This window comes from Ammodytes marinus, assembly GCF_949987685.1.
Source record: "Ammodytes marinus genome assembly, chromosome: 11".
NCBI classification, from domain to species: Eukaryota; Metazoa; Chordata; class Actinopteri; order Uranoscopiformes; family Ammodytidae; genus Ammodytes; species Ammodytes marinus.
In genome coordinates this window covers 10263717-10286577 of record NC_137215.1, presented here as the reverse complement: position 1 = coordinate 10286577, position 22861 = coordinate 10263717, and the positions used below count along the sequence as shown (strand labels likewise).

Genomic DNA, 22861 nt, shown 5'->3' with positions numbered 1-22861 from the left:
ATAAACTTAATTAAATAAGTTGGAGACTTTTTAAGAAATATGCAAGCACAATTAGATATTTCGAAAAGCTATATTGCATGCTGTAAGAAATGCAATAACGTCGGGTAGGCATACTAACCTCTGGTAAAGCCGTGGACGTGGTGTTGCTTTAAAAGTAAGTATGCTATTAAAATGAACATATCTAGTGAATACATGTTTACATTTTTTAGGATTGAAGCCGGAAATCATTTTTCAACCACGAGAAACAAACTTTTCTTACTCACTCTAAAGCTCCTCTCGAAGTCATAGTTCATCCTCAAGCGTCACACTATCCCCCTAAATTGTAGTCCTTCTCCTAGTAATAATATTATTAGCCTAGGATACTATGCTAATTATAGTCTAATATTTGCGTCCCTGCTTCCATTCTGCTGAACGAGCCGCTCTCTGCTGCGGAGCACGCAACTCATCTCTTTCCACCAGATGGACTTTGGTTCTGGTCTGTTTGTCTTGACCAAAGAAATAAGATAAGAAATGCATCCATCTTAGGTGCAAAGTAATTTAAAGTTTTTTGTATCTTCCAAATAAACAGAAACCGATGCAGACAACTTGTACGTAACGTGATCCGTTTAAAAAGTCCGTTTGCTGCTGACACTTCAGGTTACACAATGTAGGCTACAGTGAGATATAGCTGCCTCTCTAACCCTACAGGAGTTATTTCACCTGTTACCCTGTTATCTATTCAAAACAATTGCACATTTACGAGAGAGTAGACACTCCTCTGCTGAGTGTCTTTCCAGCTGTGGCACGTGTATGAGACATTCCTAACAGTTCTTCCCCAGCCTTAGGTCCCCTCTAGCCAGCCTCTGTCTGGAGCCAGTTAGTGGCTGCACATACACCATGGAGTCCACCATAAGGGAAAGTCTTCCTAAGTAAACAGACTCATCTAATAGAAAGAATGGAGGTCGTTGCACTCTGCAGCTCAGGCAAACACAATAGTAGCCTAGTAGCATGCATGTAGGGGGAGGGGGTGGCTCTGATTGATCCAGAATACTATGGCAACCAGCCTGAATGATGCAGGGAGGGGGGCCTTTATGTCATTGGCTCTGGCAGTCACTTAGGCTGGATGAACATTTGGAAGAAAATACACCAGCAATAAAGATTTACGATGTGTGTCTGCACATACCTCTCTGACTTTTCAAAATGGTTGTCAGGAATAAACTCACTCAGGAGTACAACAGGGGGCAGTCAAACTCTGTTATTATGTCTGTCAGTAGGCCTATGTCAGTCCTTTCTAAAGCTTAGGACACGTGCTTATAGGATCAACATGCAAGAAATAAAATGTATAAAGAATATAAAATAAGATGACAGGTATTTTTGAAAGTGACGTCAAACCAACAGAGCGACGGCCGGGCAATGGATAAAATTCAAATTAAAACAAAAATAGGTGTGCATTGTGTACTCAGGGTCATGGAAAAAGGGCATTAACAAGACCAGCGGCACATAGTTAAGTTTGATTAGTTGACATAACAACATACATGTAAGCCTGTTTACTCATAGCCAAGAGACAAGACTGTGATTGAGTTCAGAAGTGGATGATGAGGTTTGGTTATGATCATCAGCAGCAAGAGGGGCAAAGAGCATCCGGAAGGGTGTTTTGTCTAAAGGAAAGTGAATATTAAGCAATAGTGCCTAACTTCTGTCACCCCCATGAGGAATTCTGAGTAGTTACAACAACACTGTTGGTGCATCTACATGAGGTAAGCCTTTGGTAAACGTACATGGATTTTATTCCTTCTGCTGTACGTCCAGGTTTTTTCTTAGCAGTATACTCAACAACTGAAACATTCCTTGTTTGTTATTAGGAGGTTCTTGGGATATTTCTGAGCTCCTGCACTAGTATCAGGTGTTGACACCAGTTTGGAAACGCTGCTGAGAAATACAGAGAGTTGTGAGGAGCTGATAGGCTTAATTAACTTTGTGTCAACTCGTCTGAGGACGGCTTGAATGTAACCGACATTTATAAAAAGTTACGCACTATAGCTTTAAGTGAATTTTAAGTGGAGAGGTGATTGAGACAACTGTTTCAATGAGGCAACATGGGAGGAGTTATAATGTGGCATTGTGTGGGGGATACATACAATAGTGGAAAGTTCATTTGTGTAATATATTGTTAATTATGTTTCTTCCGATACAGTAATTGGACATTTATTTTGAAAGGGGTTGATGGAGCCACATTGTATTGAAGGATCACTTTACTTGGTATACCGTGCTTTGTGTGTACTACGTATACCTCCTTCCCTCATGATGATATCTAAATACTGCCCTAATCTTAGGATGCTTATGAGAGAAACCTGAAATCTTGTACTGACCAAATAACTGTGTACAATGCAACTATTGGGAGTTCATCTGGGTGAAGTAGGACTCCTATTCAGGTCTCTCCTTAGTCACCTGTCACATCCAGCTACCATGTGGCCCTCTAGAGCCCTTAACTGTTGCTGTGTTTCCAAGACGACCAGCTAAATTAAGGAGGCAAGCCTGAAGCCAGGTTGACTAAGTATCACGGCTACAACTAAAAGTGCAAAGTGGACTGTTTCTGCTAATCTTTTTAACTAATCATTGGCCTTTTTTGAAAGAACCTCTTCTTTTTTTACATTATCTTTTTGTCCTTGGTGTAGCATGGTCTTCTAATGAGGGGCTGGTTGGAACAGCTGATGCATCTGCTAAATGATTTATACGAGATGGGCGTAGTACTGTCCAGGTAATGAGTTCTGCTGTTTTTTGTACTTTTTACTTTGTAAAAAATCAGTGCAATGGTGAGTCTTCATATATTGTTTTTTTGTTTAGTCTAAAACGGTGTGTGTGTTACTGTGTTGCGGTTGCATTTGCCTGAGCGTTTGTGTTTCTGTGTATGTCTTAGAGTGAATAACAGTTGTAGTGCGGCTTTCGGAGAGCCTGTCAACACATACCAAACAGTGGGCATCTGTGACAGAGAGGTTAATAGTTCAGACAGTGACCATTCTTCCATCATACGTATACAGAACAAAGGTAGAGGTTGAATTTCTACTTCTAACTATCTTACAAATGTATGAACATTGCACACACAACTAAATGTACATGCAGACATAAACGCACCATTTTTATCTTCTCTTCTGCCTGCAAGTAGTGTGTGAGCAAGGGGAGACACTGGTTCCTGCTTTCCCAGAAACAGCCTTTGTAGAGCGAGGCTATATCACCCCACAGCAGGTGTACAACCTGCTGAACGCAGAGGAAGGCCAGCCCGCCTTGTATGATCCTGACTATATTCTCATCCTGGACTGTCGCAGCGCAGAGAGGTGGGTGTTGCATGACCGAGGTAGTATATTTGAAGCCAATCCCCCACACAGCGTCCTGCAGCTGGGGATACTTAATGTGTATTTATCCTGTGAATTGAATTGATAACCTAATGAAATGTGTGACTATTGAAATTCTAATGAAATATAAATGTTTAATTATCAGCTGTGTGTACAGAACACCCGATTCAAAAATGGAAGACTTTATAGAATACATGGGAGAATTATTTTCTAAGGCAAATCATAAGAAGATATTTATCTGTGGGGATACAAACATTGATTTACTTAATAATACAAATTCACTGACTGAAGAATTTGTAAATACACTGCATGTCATGGGACTGCAGCCTTTAATTACAAGGCCAAGCAGGATTACAATAAATAGTGCCACGTTAATAGACAACATATTTACGAATGTTATGGGGGATGAAATAGAAAGTGGACTCCTGATAAATGACATAAGCGACCATTCACCTGTGTTTGCTATATACGATTGGAAACAAAAGTTGCAGCAGAGATCACACAAAGATATATATGTTAGGTTGGAAACTGATGAGAGGATAGAAGCACTGAAAAATGACTTATTGACGCAAAATTGGGACTCTGTATACAAGGAGAAGGATGTTAATGCAAGTTTTGATTTATTCCTGCAGATATTTCAAAGGCTGTATGAAAAAAATTGTCCACAAAAGAAAAGGGCCTTTAAGCAAAGACAGAATAAACAGTGGCTAACTAAATCTTTGATAATTGCTTGTAAAAAAAAAATACATTGTACAAAAGATTCATAAAAGCAAGGACACCACAGGCTGAGTTAAAATATAAAACCTATCGTAACAAGCTAAATATCATTCTCAGAGACTGTAAAAAAAAATATTATGGTAAATTGTTAGAAATAAATGCAAATCACCCCAAAAAATTGTGGGACATAGTAAACACAGTGTTAAGAAATGACAGCAAAATACATAATTATCCCCAGTATTTCCATGAAAATAACGTTAAGTTTGAATGCATGAATACTGCAGTGAATAAACTAAATGAATTTCTTGTTATGATCGGACCGAATTTGGCAAAAGGTATCTGTGAGAAGAGTGTAGGGGAGTTTAGGGAGAAGGAAGCGTCTCTTCAACACTCCATGTTTTTAAAGCCAGTCGAGGCCAACGAGATAAGGGAGATATTGCTCGGAATGCAAACAAAGACCTCTAGAGACTCGCTTGGGTTTCACATGAAATTAATAAAATCAGTGCAAGAAAGTATTATTAATCCCTTAACACATATCTGTAACTTGTCTTTTGAAACAGGAATTTTTCCTTTTAACATGAAAGTAGCTAAGGTTATATTACATAAGAAAGGTGATGAACATTCATTTACTAATTAGACCAGTCTCAATTTTACCACAATTTTCTAAAATTCTGTAAAAGTTATTCAACAATAGATTAGATGAATTCATTACTAAACATCAACTTCTTTATGACAGTCAATTTGGCTTTAGAAAGAATCATTCCACCACAGTATAGAAATACTCCTGGCTATATTTTGCCCCTGAGATGGCTAACTTGTTGTTTCCAGCTTAATTTGTCATCAATTATTACCAATGAGCAGGACACTTGACTGTAGAACTGCTCAAGGGGCACGGCCCCGCTGCACACCGCAGCAGAACCTGAGCGATGATTCCCTTCCAAATGCATGTGTGTGTTAGAGAGATGTAGCGAAAATATAATTTCAATTGCCATGTGAGTGCAACTTACATTGCATGTGCGTGTGTGAATTAACAAATAGCTTAACTTTCACAAGGACCAAATGGGCCCAGGACCACAGAAGGGCTATGTATACATTTGAAAGTATTGAGAGGTGGTATACATTCCCTGCCTTTTGCTCAATGAAATCGGTTTTACTTTAGAGGAACCTTGAGTAAAGTGGCTGATGAAGTTATGATGCATAATCTGTTATGTGTGTGTTAGGTACAAAGAGAGCCATGTGGTGACAGCGAGGGCCAGTGTGACGGTGCTCCACCAGGACCTGGGATGTTTAATCAGCTGCATAGCACTGCAGAAATATTCTATAATACTGCTGTATGCAGAGGAAGGATCCAGCCCAGGTCAGACATCCACACTCAGCCTTGAGAATACACACACGTTTACAACACACTTAAGTCCATACTTGCAGAAGAAAAAATTTGGTCAACGTGATTTATCCCTCATCCAGCATGATCATAAGTGCGTTTCTCTGTTTTTGTTTCAGTGGGCAGTGTGAAAGCCAAGGCAGACTCCCCAGACCTCCAACGCTGTTTCTTCCAGCTCAGTCGTTTGGGAATGGACCCTGTCATTTTGCTGGGCGGATTCTCAGCATTCCAAGCCCTCTACCCTTTCCTCTGCACACCACGTATGGTCCTGCTGGAAGCTGAGCGGCACACTCTCACCATCTACCCCTCAGAGATCCTGGAAGGAGCTCTCTACCAGGGCTCTGTCTCCCACGCCTCAGACTACCGCATCATCAAGAATCTGCACATCACACACGTGGTCAACGCCACTTCCAACTGCCCCGATGCTTTCCCCAACACGCTGAGCTACCTGAGGCTGTGTCTGAGTGACAACGCCCAGCAGGACCTGCTGGAGGCCCTGCCGCTGGCTTCCAGGTTCATTAACAAGGCGCTGAAGGCTGAGCCCGCCGGCCGCGTGCTGGTTCACTGTAGCCTGGGCCGGAGTCGCAGCTCAGCACTAACTCTGGCCTTCCTCATGGAGCATCAACACTGGTCACTGCTTCATGCCCTGCGCTGGTTGAAAGAGAGGAGGGCATGCACGGCACCCAACGTGAACTTCCTGCAGCAGCTGCTGACCTATGAGGAGCAGCTGTTTGGCAGCAGACTCACTACCCTGGAAGATATCCGCCGATGACTTGAGTAAGAATAGGAAAGGGAAAGGAGCCAACACTGGATGTTGTTTTCTTTTTGCAGTTCATATTGAGAGAAAGCATAAACATGTGTATGTCAATTAAAATGCATACTAGGTCATTCTGGAGAATGTTAATTGACTAATAATTTTTGGCAAAATCTGTGAATAGCTCCTCACAATCTGCTACCTGCATCCGTACTGTGTGTACGCGCTGAAAACAAATTCTGTGCAAATACACAACCCAGGCTCTGTAAACTGGTACGTAAACAAAGCAGGCCCACTTTGTTTAGATTCTCTTTGTTTGTGAAAAATGAATTGGTATGTTCAAAATATCCAACATCATTGATGTGTCTCATTGCTCTTTTTTGTAAATGTGCCACTGTATATTGTTTTCTAGGCGTTACCCCTCATCTCAACAAAGAAACTCAGATATGGCAATATTACTGTATTATAAAGAGTAATGATTTGTGAACCAGAATGTGTCTTGATTTTCACACAAAAAACGCTATTGTCTGTAACAAATGACTCGTGTTATTTATTATCAATTGTGCTTTTGTTTGTTTTATGTTTTACAAATAGCATAATCTTTGTTTTTGCTTTCAGTTTGTTGATATCAAACCAGTGTTTTAATGTATTCATTGCTATTGTGATACCTCTAGAAGCTGTTCCTGGAATAAGAAATGTATGTTTTATCAGCAAATTAAATAAATGTCAGTATATTTGATTGATACCCTGCATATTTCATTAATGTATTATGAAAAGCTGTGTACATAAGATAGACCCTTGATGTACTCTACAAGTTATGTTTATAGTGATTTAGGTTCACGTATTTCTAAAAAATGTGGTCCTTTTCTTAAATAACTTCTCATCTGGTCCAATCCAACCCCTCTGATGCCATACTTTTCCAGATTAGTGAGTAAAATGTCATGTCATGATTTATGGTGTCAAATGCTTTTTTAAAGTCTATATTCCCAATGCATGTTTTGTATTGTCTATATGCAATTTGTGATTTCCTCAATTAATTCCATTAGTGCTATGGACTTTGATCTGTCTGTCCGGAATCCATATTGACTGTCAACCAAAAACCTTATGTGTTTCAAAGAAATGGCAATTTCTTCAATAACGTTTTTTATTATAATCATATCAATATCATTCAAATCAGAACATTTGCTTTTACATGTTCTTACATTGTCTATGATTTCTTCACCTTCCACTTCTCTAACTAAAAAGGAAGATAGAATTGTTGACTAATGTCCCTTTGATGTTTCTTTTCCTAAAGCTATAATGTGTAACGTCTATCGCCCCATGAGGAATTCTGAGTAATTACAACAACACTGTTGGCACATCTACATGATAAGCCTTCGGTGATCACACATGGATTTTATTCCTTCTGCTATTCGTATGTCCAGATTTTTTAATAGCAGTAGAATCAACAACTGAAACATTTTGTGGGCACTTCATGAGCTCCTGCAGGGTCTTGGGGGCAACACCAGTATGTAAATGCTGCCTTACTGAGAAATACAGAGATAATTGTGTGGAGCTGATAGGCTTAATCAACTTTGTGTCAACTCATTTGGCAATGGCTTGAATGTTACTCAGGTCATTCATTTCTATGTAAACACTATGCACACATAGCTTTAAAAGGTATTCCATGAGGTGATAGGTCTTCAATAGTCATGCTGACCTTCAAACAGCACTCATGTGGAAAAGTATTTAAAAACTTGCAAACAGTCGATGTTTATAGCATACAGTCTAGTGTTTACATAGGGCATGCCATTGAGCAAGATGAGATTCAGTGAATCTGGTGCAGGCAGTTGTATGCAATATTTCTTAGGCCTAAGAAATATTGCATACAACTTTTGCTACTCTCACTGTCACTCACACACAAACACACACGCACGCACACACACACACACACACACACACACACACACGCACGCACGCACGCACGCTTAGCTCCACCCTGCTGAACTCAGTAGAATGCAGCAGAAATTCCCTCCCCTCCAGTCACAGTATTGGTTCGAAGAGAGGAAGAATTGTCTGGAATGTGGGAGAAATGGGAAAAGGGGACCGCAGGTGAAATTGTGAAAAACTCCACTTGGACGTTGTAGAAACAAACAGCAAAATTACACATCAGAAACAGCAATTGAGACCCCAGGGAACATGCTTGTACACGCTTTATGGTATAATAGGCCTATAACCTACAGTAAAAAAATAAAAAATAAAATTCCAGCATGGGCAACGGAGAGAAGAGAAAACAAAATAAGAAAGAACATAGGCCTATGTTAAACATGTGGCAGGAGGCATTAGCTGGCATTCACCATTTGTGTCTTTATAACCCAAATTACTCATGCACGTCTATCTCGTCACACGGGTCATAGACACCTCCCTTTGCAATTTACAAACGCCAGCCCCCAGAAGTCTTGGAAAGAAGGAGGCTGCATGCGTGCATGTGAGGATCTGCACGTACCATTCAGACTTTTAGGAAATTTCAGACCAAGCCACCAGATGGCCAACAGTGCGCTAGAACATCACAGATAGGACGTACCCGTCAAACTGACTCTGCACTTCATCTTCTCACCGTGAACTGCCGGGGTTGGGGTTGAGATTCAGAGGACCGAACGGGGACAATATTCAGTAGCAGGGTGCTCTCGTTAAGGTAAATGTTAACTCATGCATGTGATACGATGGCAAAAGCTTTTCGGTCTAAAAACTTATGGACTGCCCTTTTTAACCGTATTTTCAGTTGCCAGTAGCAACCGTAAACCACTTTTACTGGTTAAGCCAGGAACAGGTTTTCTTTAAAGGTCCATGGTTTAACCTTATAGGTCCATGGGTTTAACGGGTTTAACCAGGAACTTTAACTAGCCCAACATTCCGTTAGCTAATCCAACATTCTACTAGCCATTCCATTACCTGGGTTTACGTTAGCAAGCTAGCTTCGCTGGCTCGAAAAACTAGCTTACCGGGACGAAACTTTTATATATTTAATTTTTTTGGCAGAATACAATACTTTGATAAGACAGAACCAAGTCGTGTGGAGGAAATGTAGCTGAATTCAATTCAGTAAAGTTTGAGAAGAGCGTTGAAAGAAAAACCAAGCCGTGAGTGACATTCCTGTGCAATGCAGCGTAGGATGCTGCTGCATTCACTCTGCTCTGTATTGCATGCATTCACTCAATGAGAACACAATATACTCATATTTTATTTGTGAAGGCATTCTGTACATTTTTAGCTACGTGGTCTGCCGTGAGCCGACGGTATGAGGGTATTTGGGGATACACTCAAACACAGGAAACTTTAAACGCTATAGTAGTGTTGGTCAGTTAAAGAAGTATTGTACAACAAAAAGAAACAAATGCCCTCGTGAAACAAAAAAAAGCCCTCCCTGCTGCCGTTCATTCAGTTTCCAGGGGTTATTGGCGGGTTATTGCTGGTTAAAACTCTCCATTGGCACAGTTACTGAATGTGTGTAGTTTGTTTGTGCAGCTCTTGCATGAGTTTCACCGGTGGGGAGGGGCGAAGACGTGGCAGTCCTCTTCCATCCATTCCACATCCTGTTATCTGACTCCACAGCTTCACTCACAGTCAAAACGTGGAGACGGTAGTTTATGAAGAACATTTCTCTGCGAAGCTTCTAGAAAAAGGCTATTTTGCAAACAGATAGTAGTAATCTTGCATTTCTTCCAAAACTGTAGCGACTACAGTGAAGCTGACAAGGGGTTCTAAAGGGTATTTAAATAGTAAATGTTACTTTTTGTTAGGCATGCCTTGTAGTAGCCTAGTAATTTGCCCTTTTTTTGTTGGCACAACACGAATACTGTCTCTGAATAAAAAATAGAATATAGTACTAGGGCTAGGCCTACTGTAACATCAGGATAAACCATATATTAATCTATCTATGGATATAATATCCATTATTTAATCAATGGCTCTATGTTTTCTGATTTTTCCCTACTGGAGACCAAATATTCCCCTGCAGATCCTGCATGTTGGATACGATTTATGATATGACAAATTGACAATTTAGGTTATTTTCGCTGCTTCTTTGTGTAATTTCTTTAAAATCAAAGAGCAAGGTTTCTTCAGGCATTCTTCAATTTGAGAAATTATACTTTGAAAAGGGTATTTCCTCAGTGAATAAACAGTTCATCTCTTTTCAGCTATTGTTTTTGCTACCTCATTTGAATTCCACAACTGTAAGTAACTGGTTCAGCCCTGGTGTCACAGGGTTTGTTGAAAGTCCTCATAGTCAGTAAATTAGTATGCCTAAATGAAATAAAAAAATCCTGGTATGCAAAGATGAGCACAACTCATTATCTATCAGTTGAGGATGTTCTAAGTTGATTTACCCCCTTTTCCCACAATGAACGTCAGGGTGTCTACTGAAAAAGAGTCTCCTTAATGAACATGTCTGAACAGAATGGCAGTCCAAATTACACATAGTTTGAGTCAAGGTCAGGAAAAAAAAACAGGAAAATGTCATGCCAAATAGTTTTGCATATAACCTGTTAAAATGAACTGCCTCGTGAATGACTGTCTGGCAGGTTAAATGATAAAGTGGGCCATCAGGAATGTGTTGGAGTCCTCATATGCACCACGGCGTTATATGCACACAATCACTCTCTTACTCCCACTCATTCTCATGTGTGGCCTGACACATGGAGCTAAATTATAACTGTACTTACAGCTTTAATCTTGAAATCAGTTTTACAACATTAAAACGAGAGGCTCATAGCTGTCACCCTGTCGTTACAATTATAACGTTCTACTGAGTTATTATCCTGGAAATCTAAGTTGCAGAGAGACATGTTAATGGTATCTTTGATGGTATCTTGGATTGGCACCCGCAGATAGTGGAAATACAGAAGTAAGAGTAAGAGGTAATTTTAACTTGTACCTTGTCTTGCATTTTCTTCATCTACATACAATTAAACTGGAAGTGAATACAAATTAATTGTGTTTTAATCAAATATGTGAAGCTCTGACAGATTTATTTTCCTTCTTCTCTGCTGCATGCTGACCTAAATTGAAGTTTAATTTGCACTGAAGGCTTATCCTTGCAAAGTCAGAACCTGCCTGAGCCTGTTGTCTGCTACCAGGGAAAGGCATTACACATCTGAATAGATGCACGTTTTATGCCTGACCTTTTCCACTAGGTGTATGTGTGTGTGAAACAAGCCTGAATGTGTAAGTGAGTGTTTGCATTGGTTATTGTGTGTGCAAGTGTGCAGTGGTATTGTTAATACTAACCTCACACCACTTGTGTTTATTCATTAGCTATTATACAGTCAATATGAGTTAAGAAATTAAATCCAAATATCCCAGAGCACTTTTTCTGTTTCTTACAAAGTCTGACATGGATAAAGTATTCTAACCCTTTTTCCCACAGAGTGCAAAACTGAGAGTTAATCCATTTCTATGACGTAAGACAAACATAACATTCTTTAATATTAAAACTTAAATCGTGTGTGGCGTTATTGTTTATTCGACCCTTTTACAGCAAACGTATTATTATTGCAGTTTGTACAGACTTTCACACCTTGCTTCGTGCCTGCACATTTTTTCCTGACTGTTTTATTCTGATTCCTGTCTGTATGGGTTGAAAGACCACAGTGCCACTCTTCTTGGCCAGTAGCGCTGTAGTAGTTATGGCTGTGCCAACTCCAATGCCAAACCGGACATGGTTACAGCAACCAAAGACTTATATTTGGCTTTGTGTGGTGGATGGGAGACTGCACTTCCAAAATGAAAGAAAGACTTAAATTCTTCTTTTTACTTTATCCCTGGCATCTGAATAAACTTTACTTAAGTGTGTGTCTCAATTTTTCTTAAATGGGCAGTTAAACCCATATTACAAAACATTATCACACTTAATGCTAGTAATATTTAACCATGCAGATAGTTTTTCTTGCTACTGAGACTTCTGCTCACTTAACGGCAATACACCTTTTCTAGAAACAATGGCCTAGTTACGGAGTAAATCCAAAGACCTTTCTTCCAACAGTTTTCATTGGGAACAGTTTTCTACTGAAGAAAAAATGAATGTTAAACTGCCCATGGAAGATCTGTAGATTGTCTTCTGTAGGGGGTGAGAGTAAAAGACGGCATACATTGCAGGGAGGTTTGTGACATCATGGTACTCTGGATGAGTTTGGACTGTTTGATGTGGCTCATTGGGAGGAGCAGTATACAACTAACATTTGAAAAAGGAACCTTAAAGATCTGTCTCAGTTTAGGGATGTTACAGCCTGCAATAGGAATTTATGGCTAATATATGGGCCTGACATGACAGTCAGTTGTCTAGTGTCCCACAGGGCCTTGACAGAAGTCACCACAGTTTTCAGTAGTGACGGAGAGGTCAGAGTCTACCAGGGAAACAAGCCGGGAACTCAATTTGGTAGCAGTGAGTTTGATGTGGCTACTGGCTAGAGCTGTGACGTTAGCAGACTTCTAAATATATAACTCTCACTCTTTCCCCAGGATGGAGCTGCAATGTTGGTGTTTATTGTTGCTGAGCAACCTGCAGTCGCTGTCAGCCGGCAACGACTTCTACACCTCCATAGGTAAAACCATAAAGCAAACATACGGTACTCCTGTTGTAAATGAATGTTGGCTTCACTGATTATATTTTCAATTTCACCACACAAATGGAAACATGTGTATGTGACATTGTAGGATCATGTTTTGAAATAATAAGAATGTGATTTAATTTGTGATTTATCATTGATGGTGTACGTATTTCTTATTTGTGTTCCTCAGGCCAGATGACAGATCTGTTGTACACAGAAAAAGACCTTGTCACCTCCCTAAAGGACTACATCAAGGCAGAGGAGAACAAACTGGAAAGGGTGAAACAGTGAGTTTTACACATACATGCACGTAGACATGTAATATTTCACACATACATAACACACTTCTTAATATGCATGATTCATAATGTATTATTGCTTGTTGAATCAATTGTAAGCGATGCACCTATCCCCTCTATTACCATGTTTGTGACAGGTGGGCTGATAAGTTGGACTTGTTGTCAGCCATAGCCATAGAGGACCCCGAGGGCTTCCTGGGGCATCCTGTCAATGCCTTCAAACTGATGAAGAGGCTGAACACAGAATGGGGAAACCTGGAGAGCCTTGTACTCAGTGACACCACTGATGGTATGGATAGAGCACACCTGGCTTAAATGATGCTTAAACTCATAACCAACTCAGTTTGCTTATACTGTCTTTGGGTCAGGTTTTCCAGATGCAATGTTTAGGTCAAAAGTTAGGACATTTCAGGGAAGTATATGTGTGTGGTTAGTATAGATTTCTGCACGTGGCTTACATTTCTATTATTATAATATTAATAAATAATCATTGGTCAGCGGTGTCAGAGTGCTGGCATGATTTTGTTGTTGTTTGTTTGGCGAAAAAGAAAGCAAAGGAATTTCAAAAGACACAGGAAAGCTGATATGTTTTACTGCAACACTGTGGTGCTCATTCATATTTATTGTTTTTTAGTCTCAATCAAGTGCCTCACTCAGTCAACTTAACATGAGTTATTGGGGTAGAGGAGAACGTTACTCATTAATTCTTGTCTCATGTCTGGCTTAAAATAACCTTAAAGGCTTAAGCAGCCTCACTAACCATTAGGAAAGAGTATTTATTTTCCACTCATCTGGTTGTTATGTATCACTTATAGAAACATCCTGCTATACTCTTTCTCTGTCCATCCTCTCTCAGGGTTCATCTCCAACCTGACCATCCAGCGACAGTACTTCCCCACAGATGAGGACCAGACGGGGGCTGCTAAAGCTCTCCTCCGGTTACAAGACACTTACAAGCTGGATGCCAACACCATCTCTACAGGAGACCTACCTGGTAAAAGCCCAGATTCAGTACATATCACCGTATACCTGGCACAAAGTTTGTTCAGCCAAAGACCTTTTATTTTTCTTCAGAAAGCATTCAAATGAACCGCCATAAACCGACTAAATTCCTTGAATGTCACAGTAAACAGTCGAGCATGTGGGGATGGAAGATTGTTCTTGGTTTCTGTGTTATTTGCATTACAAAGGACCCTTCAGTTCAGTTTTTCTTCGCCTCCTGTGTCCGCTGCATACTAGGAGCGAAACACAAGACCCTAATGACAGTGGAGGACTGTTATGAGCTGGGGAAGATCGCCTACTCCGATGTGGATTACTACCACACAGAGCTGTGGATGGCCCAGGCCCTCAGACAGCTGGATGGGGGAGAAGAGTCCACTACAGATAAGGTGACATTGCTGGACTACCTCAGCTACTCCATCTACCAGCAGGGGGAGCTAGACCGAGCCCTGGACTACACCAAGAAGCTGCTTGCACTGGGTCAGTCCCTCTACTACACTATTATTTGCTTTTTCAATTTTTAAACGTATACTAGTAGGTATGTTTTTGTAATGTGATAGTGCTATTGTCACTTTCGATTCTAAAATTCCTGTCCGTAAACATAACATTTTTGGTCACTTTTCAGAGTTTCTTAAATTGTATTTGTTTGATCAGATACTCTAGGCAAATCAGAATTGTATTGCTGTTTAGGGACTTTTCTGCCTTTTTTCTACTTTAACTTGTTGGTAATAGTTACTTAACAGTAATCAGTGAACTCACATTTATTTTCTAAAATAGTCCATTAGTTGCATTTATTTTTTATGGATACTCAGTACATTATACATCATTGTCTTGAAGCATGAATGTTCTGATTAAGCCTCGGTGGTGACTTTATCCTACATTTTTATTCACATAAACCCCTGATTGAATTTGTACTGTTTTTAAATCTTGTTTCTGAGAACTGGATGAGGTCAGGCTAAAATAAAACCATACAATTATATATTTTTGAAACCACAGTTATTTTCATTGTGGGGGGGATCTGATATTCTTAGGAGACATTGCTGCTGTCTTCACTAATTGATTTCAACACCATTGTTTCTGTTGATCTCTCAATTAACCATTTTTAGACCCAGAGCACCAGCGCGCCCAGGGCAACCTCAAGTACTTTAAGTTCCAGTTGGAGAAGCAGAAAAAGGAAGATGAGGATGAAGCTGCAAAACAGAAGGAGAGTGGAAGAGACATAACTCAAAAAAAGAAGGAGCCCAAAAAGAAGGAGTCCGGTTATGTGCTCCCAGAGAGAAAGAAGTATGAGATGCTTTGTCGTGGGGAGGGCGTCAGAATGGTGAGGAAGTCCAAGAGATAACACACAAGACTTATTGAACTTACTAAATATACCTCAGTTTCAACTCATTTGCCTGTTTTCCTTTTCTTTTCTTTTTTTGTTCTCAATCAGACCCCACGCAGGCAGAGCCGGCTGTTCTGTCGTTACTTTGACAACAATCACAACCCCAGGTATTTGCTTGCACCTGTCAAACAGCAGGATGAATGGGACCGCCCCTACATTGTTCGCTACATTGACATCATCTCCGACAGCGAAATGGAGAAGATCAAGCAACTGGCCAAACCACGAGTATGCACTTTTTCAGTTCTTGGTTGATGCATGTATAAAGCTACATTAGCCACTTTACAGTTACTGTACTGCTATGTGGTCGCAACAATCATTAGGCCGTTTCAGTGTCTGTTATGTGGTTTTTATTCTGTTGAGTGGGTGGGAGGTCAAAGCTTTGAGGCTGGTTGATGTGATGCTGCTAGTTAGGCGAGCACACAGGCCACACCCATCTTGGTGTGTGGTGTGTCGCTGTGTGTGTGGGTAAATCATGTCCCTGGCTTCACAGCTGCGCAGGGCCACCATCTCCAATCCCATCACAGGAGTGCTGGAGACTGCTCCCTACCGGATCAGCAAAAGGTAAGTCATAGCCAGGAGCCGCCAAGAACAGAGGGTAGTGGAGATAGAGCTGAGACGGAGGAAGGGAGATTTTCTCCTCCTTTTTTCCCCTCAACAACTCATCCCATTTCTCCTTTGTATTCCCGTCGCCGCCTTTGTAACTCAATTTCTCCTTCCGAAGCTGAAAGGTTCATACAAGGTTTCATACAAATACATAATCTCACGGTGCTTTAACCAATGCCACATAAATAAAGGGGACAAAAGGCATTCTTGGGGCTAATCGATATTTAATTTTGGGTGATTTGTTGTAGATATGGTTCTGTTCAGGATTCTGCTACAGAAAAGTGACACAAGAAGATACAGGAGGGGAAAAATGTGCTTCCTCTTCTAATAGTTGATATTAAAGGTGCACTATGGAACTTTGTGTGTGTCAGAAAAGTGAAAATTTTCCTTTGAGCCTTTGAACACTTTTTGAAGTTAGAAAGCTTTCTGAAAAGTTATAACTGTTTCACAGTTGTTGTTCATAGCAGCAGTTTGGTCCCAGGTTCCTCAAAATTATTGAGTTTTTATTTATTATGGTAGAATTATCAATACCAAGAATTAAATGTAGAGTAACTATGTGTTAACTAACTGCAGGCTCTGCAAATGTAAACAAATCCCCCTCCCCTGGAACTGCATAGTGCACTTTAACATATTTGCTTTTTGGAGCCAAGAGGTGTATGAGAGACAGGCCCATTGATTCCCTACTGCTAAATACTCTCATTTTTAAAATGGAAGTTTGGTCTGTAGCCTTTCCTCGGGGAACACTTTCTTGGCTCTTTTTAAGAAAAACATTGACAACTAGTGACCGGATCTGCTTCTTTTCTCTCCCTCTGTCCTCTACTTTACTTTCCACTCGTCCTCTTGTGTATCACTTTACACTGTCCTTTTTTTCTGTTCTTTTTTTCCACATTCTTTCCATTGTCCTCTGTCTCCTTGTGCTGCTGAAACTACTCTAGTTAAGGCGAGCCACGGTGCATGACCCCCGAACTGGGAAACTAACCACGGCCCGATACAGAGTCTCCAAGAGGTAAGGGGTTACTAGGAGGGCCACAATGCCTTGCCCCTCCTCTTTTCATCACTTCATCCTTATCTCTGTGCTCTAAGCCCTGCACGCATTACACACTATGGACATTTTCTTAATGTTAAGCCACACCTGGATAACTCACACTTCAGGAGGTTTTATTTTTTGTTTTAAGTGAAACTCAAACTTTCTGTCAAAACACCAAATGAGCCAACAAATAGCTTAAACCAAGCTAATCATTCCTCTTTTGTTGTTGTAGTGTGTCTGTAATATTATTTGCTCTTTCCGTTTATTCAGTGATTCAGGGACTTTTGTGGAACTGCACAGTTGTGACAAGCTGTTCCACTCTTCCCAGGTTGAGGTCCAGACCGCTGAATCTCTGTTCCCCATTGAGCTTTCCAGGAATTAATCGGTGCCACATGAGCTAATTACAGCTGCTGCAGTTCTCCTTTGCTTATTTAACTTCCATATCAGCGAGAGAGAGATAAAGAAACTGCCAAAGCCTGAGTCTGGTTGAAGTGCTTAAAAACACAGATAAATGTATGACTCTGTAGTTAAAATTACTTTGCTAGATTCAAGTTTAGCTTACAACCCACACTTAAAATAGTAGGCTTACCAAGCTACCAAAACCCCCCAAAGTGTCTTTGGTTTTACTGTTCTCGGTTATCGATGTTTGGATGCGTGCGCAAGTTGGTGCAAGGGTGTGGTGTCCCTTTGATGTTTTTGTTAGTGTACGTGTTAGTCAGCATTCCCACATTCAGAAAACATCAAGTGGTAGGGAGAGGACAGACAGACAGACGCACTCAGATGTGTTTGACCTCCCCTGAACCGGCTGCAAGGCGCATCAGGAAAAAATGTGCTGGCTCACATGTGGTCAAGTGTCCAATAAAAATATGACCAATTACAAACAAACTCCCAATAAAAAAGGTTAACCAGTCTCTGGTCTCTCACATATCACAAAGAAGATCTGCCAAAGTCCTCAGAATGTGGGGGTTGGGAGGGAGTCATCCCATGGGCTCTGTGTTTCTAAGAAATCCCCTAATTTTGAGTGTCTTTATCTCTCACACTCAATATGTGTTTTTAACTTTCAATAAATTCTATCTTCAGTTTTATCACAATGTTATGTGTGGTTCAACAGTCTTTTTATGTGGATACTGTGACCTTTTCAATGCATTTCCCAGATAAAATGCCAAATAGAATTTAATGACACTGTCTACAGATCTACAGATGTAGAATGTGAGTCCACAAAAAAAGAGTTAATGCCATACTCGGTTGGGATCTTATTTTATCAGGGGCCTTCTTGAAGTTTTGGGGTGTGAGAGTGAGTATGAAAGGAAGGCAGTGTAAGTGAAGTTGAATCCATGAAAATATTTTTTGCCGTAGTCCTCAACTAGACTCTGTGTGCAAAATGTCCACATTCTCAAGTGCCCAAACAGTTTGAAATCAGACCAGCCTTGCACCCTGAACTGACTGGAGATTCTGAATCTTGGGCCGGTTTCCTTTTTTTCAAATCTCCACTTCCCTTTTCTATCTTTTGATTCTATTGCCCAACTTCACTTTATTTTTTTGAGCATTCCATGGCAAGTTTTCAGCATGTCATGCCTCTGTCGCCTTTTTCAGAAGAACTCTTTACCACCATCTAGTGGACAAATATGTTGATACATTCTGTCTCTTTCTTAACCCTTCCTTCTAATTAGTTTTGCTTTCCCTCCTGTATTCCAGTGCTTGGCTCACTGGCTATGAAGATCCAATGATTGATAAGATCAACCAGAGAATTGAAGATCTCACAGGGCTGGAAATGGACACTGCTGAAGAGCTGCAGGTAAAAACTTACTTCATTAGTCATGGTTTGTGGATATCCCGCACTTATTTATTTTATAATCCACATAGTTCCTAAAAGCCTCTGTGTGTGTGTGTGTGTGTGTGTGTGTGTGTGTGTGTGTGTGTGTGTGTGTGTTTTAGTCTGTCTGAAACCTGATTTGTGAGGCTTACAACATGTTTTTTTTTATTTATCTCTGTAGGTTGCAAATTATGGCGTTGGAGGTCAGTACGAACCTCACTTCGACTTTGGAAGGGTAAGTCAAATCACCCGTTGTGATTCCCACGTTATTTTCTATAGACTGTACAGTTGTGTTAATATGGCAGCACAGAAACCGTGATGTTGACTCTCTCTCTCTCCACAGAAAGATGAGCCAGATGCCTTTAAAGAGCTGGGCACTGGGAACCGCATAGCAACATGGCTCTTCTATGTGAGTACACTCTTAATACCGAAATATCCATGGGTCAAAAGTGCAGGACAATTTCCGTGAAAAGATGAAGAAAATGTTGAAATGTCCTTTACTATATTCAATGCTTGTCCTAGCACTGTATTCATTTGGTACGGATAACAGTCAAATCGAGTCATTATATACAGTACTTGTATTTACATTTATTGTAGGACATACAGTGCCGCCTTTATGCACGGCTTACCTGGGCTGAAGCCCCAGGGCCTACGAAGATCAGGGGCCTCTCCAAAAAAAAAAAAAAAAAACTGTTTTTACTGTGTCAATATAGGCCCCTGATCTAAGAAGGCCCCGAACATTGTCATTTAAAACAATACATTATTGACTGGCTCATGATAAGCCCCTAATCTTCGTAGGGGGGGGCTAACGGAGATCAGGGGCCCATCATGAACCAGTAAAGAAAAAGGAAAAAAAAAATCACATTATTTTTGGCCTATGAAGATCAAGGGGCCTATCATTCACCAGTACATTTTTGTTATTTTTGTTTAATTAACATTGTTTCGGGGCAACGCAGATCAAGAGCCTATATTGAGTTGAGCCATTAAAAACAAAACAAAGAATTCAAAGAGAGAAGTAGCTTTAGGATAAGGGATTATTTAAAAAAAAATGGAACGCTGACTGACTGGATTTTTTAAAACCTGTTTCTGCTTTTTGGTATTTCTGTGTCTCCAAATGATTCCAGAAACTAGCTCACATAGGACACAGTTGATTTAGCCTTAGTTTTCTTCTCAAAGTGCACCAGATTGATGCATTTTACTTTAAAGGGTTCACATTTTTCTTCCGGGCGGGCATGCCCCCGGACCCCGCTAGAAGGTCCTGGGTCCCCACCACTGTCTCCTCAATAACTTGGAAAAACACTGTAACCAACCATGTGTGTTTGGTTATTAAAAGTCATTAGACCAGGAGGGGGTTATTTACATGTTACCTTAAGTGATTTTGTATTTCATCAATAGAGATATTGTGGTGTAGACAAACATGGCTCTGTATTGTAAGACCGCCGCCCGGGGGGCCTACGAAACCTCTCAGCCCCGGGGCCTAGTGTCAGGTAAAGGCAGCCCTGAGGACACACTGTATACAGTCAATACAAGAAGAGATGCAGCCGGTGTTCATCTAAAGGCCAACATTACTGTTAAAAAAGCAGTGGGCTTTCTGGCTTTAAGCAGGACTTGCCAAGCTGATGCAATAAAATGGATGTTATATAAGCTTGCGCGAGGACAGTTGGGACAAAATTACAACAGCAAATGTGAGTTTTGCAACATGGAATACATCTTATAGTAACTATTTTAGTCAAATCGCCTCTGAGACTAATGTACTTACTAGGAGCATTCAGAATTATTCAATACGACAGATAAAGACTGAACTCTCTTTGCCTCTCTCTGTCCCTGCTGTAGATGAGCGATGTATCAGCCGGCGGAGCCACAGTATTCCCAGATGTTGGTGCAGCTGTTTATCCCCAAAAGGTAACATCTTATGTTCCCACCACTGATTACAACACGCCATAACTGACTCTGTAGCTATATCAGCCAGTCCCCATATCCACTTATGTTTGAGATGAAACTTCATTTTGGAGACTGAGGTTGACTTTCCAGAGATTCCTGTCTATTCCTTGAGGGTTTGTAACTCTGCTGACCTGTGTTGCCTGTTGTTTGTGTGTATTTCAGGGCACTGCAGTGTTCTGGTACAACCTGTTTCCCAGCGGGGAGGGAGACTACAGCACCCGGCATGCAGCTTGTCCGGTGTTGGTCGGCAACAAGTGGGGTGAGCTCCTCTTTGTATAGTTCCCCAATAAAACAACCTATAGACCAAAGTACTGTATGAGACCAGTTTCATAACAAATAGGCCGACCTGCTCTTGAGTTTAGAAGACAAGAAGGGTAGATATTTGTACTGTGTCCCAATAAATCAAAGGTTTTGATTATTATCTTCTTTTCATCCTGTTTTTAGTATCAAACAAATGGATCCATGAAAGGGGCCAGGAGTGGCGGCGACCTTGTAACCTCAATGAAACTGACTGAAAAAACCTCTCTCCCCCTCCTTGTGAGCCACCAAAGACCAAAGAACACTGCTGCACATCACAGATGATACATATGGATACATGGGGTCCAAATAACTAGCTCCCTCTCTACATACACTCCTTTTTCACCCACCAGTCCAGAGATTGTTTCAGTTAACATCGAGCCACCTGACAGTATTAGTGTGATGAGACTGATAACATATTCTTAAGGTTGTTGGGTGTTTTGTTTTTTTAAAGATTCTTTTTTGGCATTTTATATTTTTTATATTAGACAGTTTTGGAAAGACAGAGATGAAATGGGGAATGACATGCCGAGACCCGAGCCAGATTCAAACCCGGGTTTGCTGCGTCTAAGGGGCAGACTCTATGGTGGGGGGGTGCTCTTACCACTACACCACGAGTGCCCCCATTGTTAGATGGTTTTGAGAAACATTCACACCCTTTAAGCTCCCATGTGTCCTTCTTTGCACTCTGTATGAACTCTAGCTCAGTGGTGAGGTTATGCTTCAACAGTGAATGTAGGGACCAGCTTCCTGGTCCCTGTCAGTTTGAATCTTAAAGATACAGTTCACACTTTTTAAAGGCCTGACTGATACATTGTATAACAGAGCACTTGGGCCTCTGGAAAATGTAAGGGTTTTTAAAAAAGCATTTTAAACAATGTATATTCAGCACCTTCAGGACAATTCAATATTTTTTTCTTAAGATGGGGTATAATTTGCAGGGACTATTGTTTGCATTAACTTTACTACAGTATAAACAAACTTCACAGAATTACCGTCATTTCTGTACGTATTGTAGAAATCTTTGATTTGATTAACTTTATATCAAAAACAAAAGTTTGTTCAGTGCGGAAGGTACGAAAGTGGTCAAATTCCCAGGAAAATTGTAAATTTTTCTTTATTCCAGGGTAATGTTTTGGATAAAAACACCACTATGGACCTCATTTTCATATAATAAACCTTGTTGGTCTGCCTTACATTTTAACTTTTTTAATTGTCACATTAGATTTGTGTGCACAAATGCACAGGCACACTTACATACCCTTAATGCTGCATAGGATTTAATGTTTATATTTGACATGGTTGAACACCACATTGTGCCATGAAAGGTTCAAATACCCAGTTTTTTTGATAGAATAAATGATTCTGGTGGCTTTGTAACAGAGCTTGTCAGTAAAAACACGTGGGTTTTCCAAGGAAAAACATTTTATTTATATGTCCCAAGCAAAGTTTGTGTTATTTTTTGTTATGTTTTTAAAGTCTAAAATTGTTTTGTTTTTTACTACAATAAAGACGTTTGATTGATCTCAAGTTAATGAAGTAGGCCTATCTTGTTGCAGTGTGTGTGTGTGTGTGTGTGTGTGTGTGTGTGTGTGTGTGTGTGTGTGTGTGTGTGTCGCGCGCGCGCGCGCGATAGGGAGTGATGGGGATTTGGGGGAAGTTATGCAGGCATGGCATCACGTGACTCTCCAGTAGCCTACTAATGATACCGTCACTTGTTCATCTGTGGC

At 40.5% G+C, this 22861-nt stretch overlaps 2 protein-coding genes across 3 annotated transcripts; both read left to right on the top strand.

Moving 5' to 3' along the window:
* Window positions 1–2717: 2717 nt before the first annotated feature.
* LOC307257599 (serine/threonine/tyrosine-interacting-like protein 1) lies at window positions 2718–6199 on the top strand (the record flags this gene model as incomplete). The annotated part of the gene is made up of 5 exons (XM_080036857.1): window positions 2718–2737; window positions 2897–3024; window positions 3143–3311; window positions 5267–5403; window positions 5547–6199. The coding sequence occupies 5 exons, from the start codon at window positions 2718–2720 to the stop codon at window positions 6197–6199; spliced, it is 1107 nt and encodes a 368-aa protein (XP_079892983.1).
* A 2488-nt stretch (window positions 6200–8687) lies between these two features.
* Window positions 8688–22661, top strand: p4ha1b (prolyl 4-hydroxylase, alpha polypeptide I b). Of its 2 annotated transcripts, none has more exons than XM_080037304.1 (15): window positions 8688–8855; window positions 12680–12762; window positions 12959–13055; window positions 13205–13356; window positions 13924–14061; window positions 14307–14546; window positions 15173–15387; window positions 15499–15675; window positions 16989–17059; window positions 18776–18875; window positions 19075–19128; window positions 19237–19302; window positions 20727–20795; window positions 20997–21093; window positions 21279–22661. In XM_080037304.1, exons 2-15 carry the CDS (start codon window positions 12681–12683, stop codon window positions 21347–21349), a joined length of 1629 nt encoding a protein of 542 aa, XP_079893430.1. In that variant the 5' UTR covers window positions 8688–8855; window position 12680; the 3' UTR covers window positions 21350–22661. The 2 variants fall into 2 exon arrangements, with proteins under 2 accessions (XP_079893430.1, XP_079893429.1); XM_080037303.1 differs by lacking the exon at window positions 16989–17059 and adding an exon at window positions 15941–16011.
* The last annotated feature ends 200 nt before the right edge of the window (window positions 22662–22861 follow it).